General features: G+C 40.9%; 1 protein-coding gene across 2 annotated transcripts; it reads left to right on the top strand.

Annotated features, from left to right (window-relative positions):
- Positions 1-6,189: 6,189 nt before the first annotated feature.
- lrrc53 (leucine rich repeat containing 53) lies at positions 6,190-12,580 on the top strand. 2 transcript variants are annotated; one of them, XM_085254470.1, is made up of 8 exons: positions 6,190-6,325; positions 6,402-6,530; positions 7,862-7,960; positions 8,801-8,976; positions 9,198-9,361; positions 9,466-9,655; positions 9,749-9,941; positions 10,162-12,580. In XM_085254470.1, exons 1-8 carry the CDS (start codon positions 6,319-6,321, stop codon positions 12,411-12,413), a joined length of 3,210 nt encoding a protein of 1,069 aa, XP_085110596.1. In that variant the 5' UTR covers positions 6,190-6,318; the 3' UTR covers positions 12,414-12,580. The 2 variants fall into 2 exon arrangements, with proteins under 2 accessions (XP_085110596.1, XP_085110597.1); XM_085254471.1 differs by lacking the exon at positions 6,190-6,325 and having other exon boundaries at positions 6,441-6,530; positions 7,882-7,960.
- The last annotated feature ends 1,508 nt before the right edge of the window (positions 12,581-14,088 follow it).

Below are 14,088 nucleotides of genomic sequence, written 5' to 3'. Positions count from 1 at the left end.
TGTGTCAAAATATGGGTTCAAGGTTCTTTATTATTTGTCACATGCATAGTTATACAAGTATAACACACAGTGAAATGTAGCCTGACACGCTCCTCGACATGTGCAAAAATTGGGGGGGGGGGGGGGGGGGGTGTATAGAGGAAGAACATTATATATATATATATATATATATATATAGTATATACACTGGGTGAATGTGCAGTAGTAGCAGCAAGCAGGTGAATTCTGTACATTTATATGAATAGATATCTGACTATTTTACAGGATAGACAATATAAACATATTTAAAATTAAAGGAATTGAAATGTACATTGTGCCTTGGTTTAGTGTCTGGAAGAGAGTCCTGTCTCAGTCAGTTATAGATGATGTGAGAGGGCGGGTGTGTGTGTTTAGGGCACGGATGGCTTGGGGATAGAAGCTCCTCTTGAGTCTCTCTGTCCTTGCCCGGAAGATGCGGAACCTTCTACCAGATTGCAGGTTTTGTCATCTACGGTTCATAACATCATCATAAGATAGACAGAAAATCTGGAGAAATCTCTGTGTGCAAGGGATAAGGCCAAAAATAAGTATTGTATATCTGTAATGTTTGGGCCCCTTGGTAAAATTACATGAAAAGCATGCATGATTCTGTCCTACCCTCAGGAACACTTCCTGAAATCATTGTCTGTGAACACAGTTCACCGTGCCTTCCACAAATGCAGATTAAAGCTCTGTTGTGCAAAAAGAAGCCATCCACCAAAAAAGCCACTGCCTTCTCTGGATTTAAGATAGCCTGTGACAAAGTGGAAAACACTTCTTTTTTAAGCCCTCAGTTCAAAAGCCTGAATCTCTAATGCCTACAGAACCGACAGCTTGCTCATCTGGAAAGGCACTATCAGTGCTGGAAGGTATAAGCATGTTGATGGGTTTGTCTAGCATAAACCTATTTGCTGGAACGTTCAAGACAATTCTACTACACAGCAAAGCAAGACACAAGTTGCCAAAGTTCTTTGTGTTACTCGTGCATGAGGGAGAGAACTGGACGAGCGCCGTTCCTTCACTTGACCCCAGTTGCTCTCGTCTGCTCCCTCGTAACACTGCTCTTTATTGAGGTTACATGAATATGCGTAGGTTCATTACCATATGACATCTTACATCTTACATTTGTTTACATACATGTAAACAAAGAGTACCAGTCTGTGCATAGTGTAGGTGTGTTTGCCTGGAAGTCCAGCAGTTCATCTACACAAAAGGGACTTATACTAAAACAGATATAGAGTAGGTTTCCTATAGTATAAATCAGTAAGAGAAGGTATGACCTCTCTCATGACCTTAAGATGTGTGTGCATGCCAGAGTGCTGTGGAAGGCACACAGAGTCTTTGCAGACTGCTAAGGATCAGACATCCTGTAATTATGACCAACACCAACATATGCATGCAGATGACATCTTTTTAATGTTGTTACACCCCGGCCTAGGCAACCGGGGTGCAACGTAGAAAAAACAGAAATAAGGAAAATAAAACCACGAAGGCTCTCCACCAAAATCCCGAAACGAAAATATCCCATAACGAAAGTATTGACAAACCCATTCACAACTGTTTACAACAAACTATTTATTTACAACACGGGGGGAGATCGCGACCATGACATACTGAAACACAAGGCTTAAATACATAGAAGGAGCAATAAGGGAAAGGACCACAGGAGGGAAACACAGCTGGGGCAAATTAGACCTGACGAGACAAGGAAACGTAAACTGAACACACTAAGATAACACAGACTTTCAAAGTAAAGCAGGAAATACATGACAGTCACGCAAAAACAAAACACTGACAACACCGAAACGTAACAATGTAAATAAACGAGATCAGCTGCATCTATTCCAATAGCACGGCTTTGTAGTAGGAGGATCCGGTGCTGAACTAGTCTGCCTACAGTTTGGATCTTTCACCAGTTCAAAACATTCTATTTCTCATGAATGTAAAATATGGCAAATATTATATGGCAGACTCAGCACTTGAATCCAATATCAAACAAGAATGGGACAACAGTCCTCTCCCAGCAGCTGGTGTCTTCAGCTCCCAGATGTTTACATACTCTTCCTGTCCAAACTGTTTTAAAACATGTCATTGCCATCAAATTCAAAATCACCTTATTTTCTTTCTTAAAATAGCATGTTTTCTCAATTTAATTAGCCGATTGCTCATTTTGAAAAATGCACCATTTTTACCTCCTGGTAACTACTTTGTTTGCTGCTTAGCGACATTTAAAGAAAAAAAATCTGTATTTTTACTGGCATCACTTCCTGACATCAGTGAATGTCCTCCAGCTTTAAGTTGGTCTTTAGTTCCTAAATGGAAATTAGAGCATCTTTAAATGCAGTATAATGTAGCATATACATAGCAGAGAGAACCAGAATCTCAAGACTGGCTTTGATTCAGATGTAGCAGTTACAATGTGCTGAGTCCTGCGTTGTGAAAGTGTGCTGATCATGGAGCACTTATGCTTGCCATGGTCAAATTTGTGACATTCATTCGGGCAACCAACAGAAATGCAGAATGACAGGAAGAAGGTGCATATAGTACAAATAAAGACCATAAGTGGCCACACACAAAAAATGGTTAAACATCAATAGAAAATCCTCACTTTGAAAGCAAATAGTAATTATTATGTAAAACAATGCATCTTTTCAGTTGCAGTCACTCTAGACATCAGTGATACTTATACTTAGAATTAAGATAAACAAAACAAACAACGAAAAAACTAAGACAAAGTTTAAGGCTCTGTTTCCAAGTCAGACATGACATCTGTTCCTCTCAGGTAACAGCCAGCTCTACTGAGCATGCTTCAGAGACGGCCAGGTAACCTGAGCTAGACCCACTCATATACACGGTACGTGTTGCAGCACTACAGCAACCAGTAAATGATGGCTCTACAGCAGACAAGCACTACAGGTCATTCTGATGGATCATGTGAGTGGAGTGCACCATATCAGGAGCAGGGTTAAAACACTTGGTTAGGAACAGGTAAGGAACCTGCTAATGTTTTTAATGGATTTCTATGATGACGATCTGACAATGATCTTTTTTAAAATTAATATTTAGATGTTCAGATTAAGAAACCAAGCTGTAGTAGATGACACTGGAATAAAGGTATACAATTTGGTATTTGGTAAATACCAAATTGTAATTGGGTCACTAATAAGCTCTGTTAAAAGCATATTTTCCAAATGTTGTAACTGTCTAGTGAGTTGCCGTGACGATGGTGGGTCAAACTTATCCAAGGAGTCAGTCAACTAATAAGATGGGAAAAGTTTGAACTGGACTGAAACCTAATATCCCATGGTTAACATGTGTGTACCCTGACCATCACACTATCATAAGGCCTGGCGTGCTTCAGTGAAAGTCTCACTAATGTAGTTTCCAGGCAAGTTCGTAGTTTCTTCCCAGCACTTCATTAACCAGTGCAGTTCATCAGGAAATCTAGGCTATATTACCAGCTGGTAATGCCATTTTCAACTTAAACCAGCATGAGGTTGGCTTTACCTCAGGAGGTAGAGCAAGTTAGGTACTAATTGTGACTTCCTAATAATGTACTAACTAATCCAAAGGTCAGTGGTTTGATCCCTGATTGTTTCAGTCTGCATGGTCAAATATCCTGGATAAGATACTAAACCCCAAATTGTGTTTGTTGAAGTGTGACTGTTGGATAGAAAGATGGTAAACAGTGCTTGTATGAATGGGTGAATGAGACATAGACTAGAAAAGTGCCACATAAGAACGAATCCATTCAGTATTACCACTGAAGCTATGTTTGGCTGCTCCCTTTAATCATAAGGAGCCACCACAGCAGGTAGCTGTTTTGACTTGGCTGATTTTTGTTCCTCACACAAACCCAAAGAGATCTGTGTGCCTCCTCGGGATTGAACTGAGGGACCTTCAGACTGTTTTGTGAATGTATGAACCACTACGCTGTGACGTTGCTCAGTGATGTTTTACTAACAGCAGGCAGAAAATCTCTAAAGCAGATATACTAGAAGCTGAACATCCTTAAAACAAAATAACACATCGACTTCAGGAGGCACAGACAGGCTCACTGCCCTCTCATTATAAATGGAGAATGAGTGGAATCTGTCTCCACCTTCAGGTTTCAGGGCGATCACATCTCCGCTGATCAAGTGCAGCAGCAGCTACACTTCCTCCTGAGGAAGAATAACATGGACCAGAAGCTGCTGCTGCTACTGTTCCTCAGTGTAGAGCAAGCTCTCCTACTGTGTGTTCTGATGTCTTATTATTTATATTTTGTTCCTGCACAGTAGATGTGGAGCATCCACAATTTCATTTTTTATGTACAAGGACAATAAAGGGCAGTTCTATTCTGTTCCACTACAAATGTATATTTGTCCTGGTCCTAGGTTCTTGCGTTTACTTATTATTACTGTTATTCTGTGCCTGAAGATTTAGATTACTATCTGATGATTGACTTTCTATCATACTGTTAATTCTGAGTGTCAGTTCTTGTTGTATTGTGTGAAGTCTGTTGGCTGTTTAGTTTCTATGAAATTTTGGCTACAAGTCTAGATTGCTTTACTGTTATGGTGTTCGGTCTGAGTTCTTTGTTTTCTGTCTCATCCACATGTGTCTTGTCAAGAGACAACAAAGAGACACAAAACAGCTTTAAAGAAATACAGTACACAAAAAAGAGATGCACCACAAAACAACTTTTTTTTTTGGCTGCTCCCTTTAAGTGTTGTCACAGCCGATCATCTGCCTCCATCTAACCCTATCCTCTATCAACAATTTCTGTTCCCCTTTACTACATCCATAAACTTTTTCAGAGGTCTTCCTCGTTTCCTCCTGCCTGGCATTTCCATCTTCAACATCCTTTGTCTAATATATCCACTTCCAACTCGAGTTTCTAACTCTGTCCCCAAACTGCTCACCCTGAGCTGTCCCTCTGATGATGTCCATCCTGGTCACTCTGTCACTTGCACGTCAGCCTCTTGTCTTTTTCTTAGAGCTACTGCCTCCAAACCCTGCATCATAGTAGGTCTCACTACTGTCTTGTAAACCTTCCCTTTCTTGCTGCTATCCTTTTGACACAAATCCCCCTGACACCATCTCCACCTACTCCACTCTGCCTACACTCTCTTCTTCACCTCTTGTGTACTGTCTGTTGCTGTGGATAGTTGACCCCAGATATTTAAAGTTGTCTACCCTCACTCCTCTATTCCTAGGAGCTTCACTGTTACACCTGTCTCCCAGGTGTCTACTGTCTCTTCAGTAGTATTAAGACGAACTATAATGTCAGTTAAAACAGTTCCCTACAAAAGAAAGCTATGCAAAAGAACAACAGTGTCGAGACTCACAAAAATGGGGCAACATGACAGAGACAAAAGAGATTAACGTGACACACAAAGATGCATGAAATGACAACAAAGAGACTTGATGTGATGAAAAACAGACACAAAACAACTACCAAGAAATTCAAAATCACTATGTAAAAATGCACGAGATCAGAGTGCAGCTGTACATTTACAACAGTGAAAAAAGAGCTTAGTGAAGATGGAAGCTCCACATTGAGTTCAGTGTTAATAAAACATAATGCTTAAATAGCTCTTAAATCAGGTTTAAGTGGTGCTTAGACGTTATTGTTTCAACCAGCAGTGCTGTCTGCGCTAGGAATAAACTGCAAAATGCGTTTCTTGTATAGGAGATAAAAGTCTGCCGGGTTGAAATATAATTGCACTCTGTAATGAATGTGTTGTCTTGCTGGTCAATCTGATGAGCCATTCTGCTTTATGGTTATTGTGGAGTAGCTTACATTTGTTTATCACCAGAGAAAAGTCCATTAGTAAAAGAGCTTCAGCAGAAACATGATAGGCCTCATTTGGCTACAATGTCGAGCTGTTATCCATCAGTCAGCCTCCTCTGGGGACAAACTCTATCTCCCCAGTGCTGCCTAACACACAAGTACACATGGTGATGCATTACCATTTAGCTTTATTTGTTTGCTTAGCAACAGAGAGCAAACGTGTACTTGGTGATTATTTTCAGTCTGTGAAAACACCTATGAAGACGTCTGTATGTGTTTTATTCATGATGTCACTCATTCGTCTGCAGTACTTGTGTGTTGTTCTTTTCAGGAAGCTGCAGGCTAAGGTCCACACTCAGCCATGCAGGTCTGACTACACAAGATGGGTGATTATGGTGTTTTTACAGTGATACAATTACGTCTTTTTGTAGGACAAACGGATGATAATGGCGATACGGATAAAGCTGTATCAGGTTACGACCCTGTGGAAGAGAGGCCTCATCATCACTGCACTGTAACACAACATGTACAGTGAGTAGTACACATGGTTTTCTTGCATCGCAGAGGCCCACTGCAGGCAGTTAAGATTATGCAAATTTCTTTTCAGATATTTTGCTGATGTTGTTGCTGCTAGTCATCAGCGCCCAGCGCATGTCCCAAGTCCCGTTGTGTCCTGCTTCCTGTATGGTTTGTTCTGAGGATGCTGTCATCTGCCAAAGACTGACTAAAATTATAGGTAAAAAAAATATGCCCTCTATAACTGAAAGCTGAGCCTAAATAAGTGCATAGTCCTACTGTACGGTAGTCATATGAAAAACGTTATTTGTCAGTATTCAGAGCTGAAGACAGCAAAACACGAGAGAAAAGGAACTAACAAAATAAAGGAGAAAGTAACTAAACAGGTAAACACTGAACACAGACATGAAGGATTAACAATCGAATAAGAGGGTACTGGGATATGGAGGACTGGGAGAGTTACGTTACACTGAAATAAAGCATTTCATGCTTTAATAATCAATTGTAAATTAATAAAATAATTTGCTAATTACTTTTTGATTATGTTTGTTTTGTTTGTTTTTTAAAAAAAATATCCATTATATGGTAATTTAATGGACAAAAACACAAGGAAGTTTGATTAGTTTCCAAGTTTATTTGTGAAAGCAGACATTAGCTTACTAAAAACGGTAGAATTAAACCCGATTCTTTGATCCCCTTGATAGAACAGAGAAAACCCGACTCAGAGTGGTCAAAACATTTATAATTCTTTATTCAATCATCTTCCGGAAGAGAGAGCCCTGCACAGCCCATAGCCAGCTGCAGAATCTCTAACATTAGAAGCTCAGCCTGTGTCTCATATAGTGTTATTTTGGTACTTCACACGTCACACAGTTTCAATACAAACAACTCCTTATATGTCAGTAGCTTCCTCTTTTTCTGTCTAACTTCCTCTATTTATTAATATGCGTGTACAGCTGCACACGGACTTCCTGTTTTTCAGTCTGGCTGAGCACTTAGTTTGTGAGTCAAAAGTGCCCTTGGTTTACAAGCCTTCATTACTAAAATACATAAAACCATATAATCAGCAAATAAGCATTAAGAATATATATATATATATTTATTTATTTCTTAACAGTAGCTAGCTAGTACCCCCATATCACAAACTAACACAAGCCTACAAGGGTAGGGCTACCTGGAGTGATGCTAATGTTACGTGCTACTTTCGTGTTACCTTCCGCAATTCGTAATTCATAATACTAATTTGCAAATGGATTGACTAATACATATTTTATTGCACAATGCATTATAAAATGACAAAATGTAATAATAATAAAATCAATCCTTAAAGCTCAAAGAAACACAAAAGCCAGTATTGCAAAATATAAACTAAAGAAAACCAACAGAATTTGACATTACTAAAAACTGTCATATATTACACTTTTTTATAAGCTTATGATGTAGCATAATGCAAAATGTACCACTTTAATGTGGTACATTTACTTCTTATGTATGTAACCGAAAGGCACTAATATGCTGATGATGTTGTGTGTTTTTGTATGCCTTGACCAGTTGCTCCGAATACCACACAGGCTCTGCTGCTAACAGAAGGCTCAATTTCTACAGTTCCGCCTGCCTCACTGTCTGAGCTGAGCAACATTACAGTCATTGGTGAGTAAACTGGTGAGTTCTGAGAATTGCAAAACAGCAACAATAGTGGTAAGACAAGTTGATTCTGTTCACGGGGGGCATGTTCTGATATGTTCTGATTTAGGACCTGGGTGGCTTGGGGATAGAAGCTCCTCTTGAGTCTCTCTGTTCTTGCCCGTATGGTATGGAACCTTCTGCCTGATTGCAGAAGTTTGAACAGTTTATTGAAGGATGGGACGGGTCCTTCAAAGTAAAGCAAAGTTAGTTTAACCCTGGAGAACCCATGGGGTCAGATCCGACACCACTGGTTTACTAGGGAACCCATGGGGTCAAATTTGACCCCATGGGTTCTCCAGGGTTAAATAGTGAATCAAAAAGCAGCCACAATGGTCAAGAGGGGTATTTGAAGGTAGCAAGCAAAAGCTTCTAATGCAGCTTTTCATATTCATTCTATGATAAATTTTGCCTCTCAAATTTACAAAAAATAAAGACTCGAGACTAACTACACACAAGCAAGGCAATTAGTCTTGCTTGTGTTACATGTTCCCTCTTAGTACAGCCTTTAACTTTTGATCCATAGAGGTCAGTGTGCCAAACCCTTTTGCTAGATGAAATAGAGTTACTTTTAAAACTTTGACCCACTAAACTTCAGAAGAAAGTCCTCTGCACCATAAAAATACTGCAAAGCAATGGCAGATGACAGACAGAAAAAGAACAAAAGAAGGGAAATTGTCCTTTTCTTTTTTTAGAAACAATAGCATAGCCAGGCAACAGGACATCTTTCACTTTTTAGATGCATTAAAACATTTAGACTCCCGGTTTTATAGTGTTCAAATGTATTTCTCCCTGCTGATCATCCAGGTTTGAGTCATAACAACATCTCAGAACTTGGTAAAGAGTCCTTCAGAAATCTGCCCTTCCTCCGCACATTACTGCTGGACCACAACCTCCTGAACAGTGAGTCTCTACAGGGTGGAGCTCTGATGAATCTAACCCAGCTACAGGTCCTTACCTTGGGCCATAATATCATTAGCACGGTAGGTACCTTTGCTGGGGAAAATGCTACTATTTGCAACAGTAGCATATATAAAGATAACCTTTATATAAAACATAGACAGTAAAACCAAATACTATGTGCAGATGGTAGTAGATGTTTATCGTCTTCCACAACGTTTCTTGTGCATTTAAAGAACATACAGCATTTTAAGTTTTGGGACTAAATACATGAAGTAAGAATCAACTCTGTGTTGCTGTGTAGATCCAGGGTGGCTGGTTTAAAGGTGCCAAGGCTCTGCAGAGTCTTACACTGGAGGGAAACCTGCTCACCAGCTTAGATTCTCGTTCCTTCCCTCTAAATGACCTCAGAGAACTCAGGAATCTGGATCTGTCAGATAATCTGATTGAGCATGTGGAGAGAAACAGGTAAGAAGTTAATATTACAATGTTTATTTATTTCCTTCCTTTAAAAGAAATAAAGGACCTTCACCAAACCTAATGTAATATATATATAACCCTCTGTGTCTTAGTTTCCGTGGCTTGGTGAGCCTGACGACTCTGGATCTTTCCAGAAACCGCCTGAGTTCTGCTCCTGTGGATGCTTTTTCTTACCTCACCTGGCTGACAAATCTCAACCTGGACCTCAACTCATGGAACTGCTCCTGTCAGCTGCTGGAGATCGCCGACTTCCTGTCCACCTTCATCCAACAACCTGACAAGGTACAGGAACTCCCCCCACTAAACCTACGTCCACTCACCAGTACAACCTGAACTGACTTAAATCTTTTCTCTTTCTATTTGTGCTGATCTCAGATCCTCTACAATGGCCGTAGGATGGTTTGTGCGAGCGCTGACAACCCAGCTGTAACCACAGTGCTGGAGCTGACCGATGCCAATTGTGTCCCGTCCAATCAGAACATCACAGTGCATATAGAGCCAAGAGCCAGCGTAACGCCTCAGTTGTATGCTCGAGATCTAGCCATCACTGCAGTCATCTGCTTTATTGGTGAGAATGATAAACAACACAGGATAAAAGAACAATGATTTAACTCTTAGACGTTAATGAAAGAATAAGAAAAGAGGAGTATTAGATGGAGAATCATAAGCACAGAACACCCAGCTGAAGCAACACAGTTCTAAATGATCAACATTCGAAAATAAAAACAGGAGAAAAATACACTGCAGAACCTTTAATACCCAATCATACTCATTCTCCTGTGCTTCAGGTGGCGTTGGCTTGACTCTGCTGATAGTTCTGATTTACTATCAAGTGTCTCGAAAGAAAAAAATGAAAGAAAGTAAAAGACTGAAAGAGCAAGAAGGAGGAAGCAGCAGCACAGCTAACCACCGTGTTAATCACCTCGATGTTAGAGAGAGGAGGAGGGATGTTTTCTTGCAAGAAAACAGCAGGCAGCAGTGGAACAAGGACGCCGTGACTTTGGACACATGGGCAAATGAACCCAGAGACCAGTTTAGATTTAGAACTGATGAGAACGGTGGCTGTTTCAGCTGTGCTGACTGCAGCAGTGATGCACCACAGCTGAACCCAATGAGAAGAGAAAACAGGATGAATGGAGGGATTGAGGCAGAGGTGGACAGAGAAAGGAGAAAAATAAGAAGGATACCCGACGAGGAGGGGAAAAGGACAGAAGTTCAGCATAGAATCTTGAACAGGGACACCCCTAACAAGTCTGTTTTTCAAGAAAATACAAATTCATCTTCTTATCCACAGAGTGAAGCCTTTAATCAGAGAGCAGAGATCCTGCCAGCCCGGAAGAACGGCAGAAATGTGAACAATCACAGGACACACGCAGAAGTAAAGATTAAAGGATATGAGAGTTTACGCTGTGAAAGTTGTCACAGGACATACAGAGCAGAGCAGGACATGAGACAACGGAAGATTGGGACCAATCCAGGAGACTTTGCTTTCCCTAATGGCTTCTCTTCTCAGTACAGGCTGAATGAAAGCGGAAGGAATGCTCATAACCACTCTGACATGATGAAGAACACAGAGTTGAGAAAAGTAATCAGAAATGTGTCGTTTGATCTGCAGAGTTCAAGAACCCTGGAGGAAGGAAACAGTCAAATTGAGGACAAGAGAGAGGAGGACGTAATAAGAGACAAAAGAAAGAGAAGAGAAAAGAGGCAGAAAGTTCAGTCCAGCCGGTTGGTGAAGGTCAAACTAAACTTGAATCCACTAAGAAAAAGCAAAGTCCATCCAAGGAAGAAAAATGAGCAGGGTCCTTTGGAGAAAAGCAGCTCCAAGAAAAGCAAAGAAAAAAGAAAGGATGGAAAAGAACGTGAGGAGAAGGAAGAAAAAGGAAAGTCTAGCAAGAAAAAAATTGGAAAATCCTCCAAGATTGAGACATCGGCTGAGGTTGGAATCAAGGAAGAGGTCGGAGGAGAGGAAGGACAGAAAAGCCAAACACCCTCTGAAAAAACAACTTCCAAAAGTGATAACAATGACCAGAAAAGTACAGAAGACAGTAGATACCCAGAGAACAACCAGTCTGTGCAAAGCAGCAGTGCTGCTGACCAATCAGGGTCCACTATTGTTAGTGGACATGGGCAAAGTCTGCTGGGTAATAAGTATCAAGGAACTGGCCTGACTCTGGGTAGTGCTCAGCATTCGTCTACCAACCTCTCACTGCTTGGCTCAGCTGGCTCACAGCTAAGCGGCAGCAGCCTCTCTCTTCCAGGGGGGAACTTTCTGCTCAGCACCTTGGCCTCAGGATCAAATTTGCTGTTCCCCAGAGGTCCAGCTCCTAGTATAGCATTCAGTGGGCCTAACGTGGCTCCAAGCAGTGCTCCAGACATGCTTATTAGAGAAGCTGCAGGGGGAGTTCTGTCTGCTGCTAACCCTTTACATGCAAGTGCAACACCTCAGACCGGAGGAGCTCCCTTGAACTTAGCAGCAAACCCAGGTGTTAATCCTGCAGTTGTCCAGTCCCCCTCTCAGAGCCAAATGCTTCCTGACAGTGCTCCTCTTGTAGCCATGCCAAAACCTGAACTAGTGCAGGGACAAGTCATTCAGAATGCAGGACTGCATGAGCTATCTGTTGAACCTCAAACATCCATGACCAAAGAGAACCTCCCTGCCTCGCAGGATTGCATGTCTGAGGTTGCCCCCAAAAGACTCGAACCAGCGAGCACAGTGGAGAATATATCAATTAGTAACAGTCAGGCAGAGACTGGGAATGTATCTGTTGGTACAATAGCTGATATATCAGTAGGGGGTGTGGCTCAAACTGAGGTGCCTGCAGTGGAAAGGTCTGGAGCCAGCATGCAGGAGGCAGGCGTATCAGGTGTGCCCGGTATATCCACAGAGAGTGAATCCTCCACAGCAGCTGCTCTGCTGCAGCAAGAGTACCTGCCTGAGGAAGGAGGCTCCCCTTCCCTCAGGAGGAAGCTGAGACTGGTGCTTCCTGAGAAGACATCCAGCCGTCCTCTCACTGCTCTGGAGAGGAAAATACGTTAGAAGCTAACTCAGTATTTAAACTACTTTTTATCTGAGTAAAAGGAGCTAATGTTACTACTGAATCATTTTGAGATTTAGAGGATTTCATATTGTTTATTTTTTATCAATTAGTATTTTTGCATTTTAAAATCATTCATGGCCTTTGAAGCAGCATTTGAATAAAATTACATCACATGAAAACCATTTAGTGGCTTTGCTGCAGCTTTCTGTCGTTCCTCACAATCTTCATCTACAGATGGTATTTCCTTGTGTGTTGTGACAGTATAGTTAAAAATGACGACATTTATTCGTGGACATGAAGCACAGTTTCATGTAAGGCGGAGCTGTTGCTTAGTTCAGCTGCTAACTTACAACAGCCATTCACACATTTGAGGTTATAATTGCTCGAGTAGTACAGTAAGTTCTACGGTAAATACAGTAGTGAAATAAAGACAACATCTTTCAGTGATCTGAGGACTAAAACACTGTAACTTTGACCTTTATGCAGATTGCAGCAGGTTTCTGGGGTTTTGGTGTGCATGCAGGATTGGGTTTCAGTTTTGGCCCTAGGGTGGCTGTTTGCAGAGGATTAGGTTTCCTGGTCACACTGCAGAGCTCTACATGCTACCTACACAGGGGTCCATTTACTGTCTGAGCTTTCCTCCTCCCGTGAGTCACTGTGATACATTATACTGTCGAACGTCACTATCTTGTTAATGTTGTTCATGGATATGATCACAGAGAAGGTGTCTGTGGTCCTGATTCTTAGACGGCATTGCATTTCTAAGAACAATAACTTTATTTGTATATCTGTTTTTAAAACACACAGTTTAAAAAAAAGTGCTTCACAGATTGGATAGAAGCACGTGTTAATAATAAGTGTACATTTAAACACACAAATACTTACATTAACTGCTGCATGCACACTTCAACACACATATAAGAAGAATGAGAGCCAAAAATTAAAGATGAGGGTAAAGGTAACTTATAAAAACACTTTTTTAATACAAACCAAACATTGAGCTGACCTGATAAGGCAGAGGAGGGCTGTTCCGAAGTTTTGGAGCTCCAACCTAAAAATTGTGGTCACAAAAAATTCATTTCACTTCAGTTTTATTTATATAGTACCAAAGAGAAAAAATGGCAACAATCAAACAACCCCCTCTGAGCAAGCACTTGGTGATAGCGGGGAGAAAAAAAACTCCTTTTTAAAAAGAAGAAATCAGACTCAGGGAGGGGCAGCTTTGGGTGAGGAAAAGAAGACAGGGCAAAAGACATACTGTGGAATAATATCTAACGATTAAATGCAGAGTGGTGAATAAACACACAATGAATTAAAACAAAGTGAGTGAAGAAAGCCTAGACCTAGTGCAGTTTAAGTAAGGGAAGATTCAGGGTTACCTAATACAGTATAAGTTTCATCAAAAAGGAAAGTTTGATCTTAGAAGCAGATCCAAACTAGGAGCTGGTTCCACACAGCGCTGCTTCACATTATACTTAAAAACCCAGAGCGGGAACCACAAGTAAGCCTGTAGTCTGTTAGCAAAGTGGGGTGATATGGTACTATGAGGTCTTTAAGATAAGATGGGGCCTGATTATTAGATTAACACGGAGCCAATGAAGAGAAGTTATCATGGGACAACTATCTTTCTAGTCCGTGTCAGTACACTTGTTGTAGCACTTTGGATCAATTGAA

This window comes from Mchenga conophoros, linkage group LG18, assembly GCF_057382185.1.
Source record: "Mchenga conophoros isolate Kocher_MC1m ecotype Shallow Benthic linkage group LG18, M_conophoros_male_GT1.1, whole genome shotgun sequence".
Classification (NCBI taxonomy): domain Eukaryota; kingdom Metazoa; phylum Chordata; class Actinopteri; order Cichliformes; family Cichlidae; genus Mchenga; species Mchenga conophoros.
This window is presented reverse-complemented; position numbering and strand designations above follow the sequence as displayed.

Excerpts from the sequence above, each read along its gene's own strand:
- lrrc53 (XM_085254470.1), top strand. Across the intron at positions 6,531-7,861 it reads AAGACTGACTAAAATTATAG|TTGCTCCGAATACCACACAG; the intron begins GTAAAAAAAATA and ends TGCCTTGACCAG. Across the intron at positions 9,362-9,465 it reads GAGCATGTGGAGAGAAACAG|TTTCCGTGGCTTGGTGAGCC; the intron begins GTAAGAAGTTAA and ends TCTGTGTCTTAG.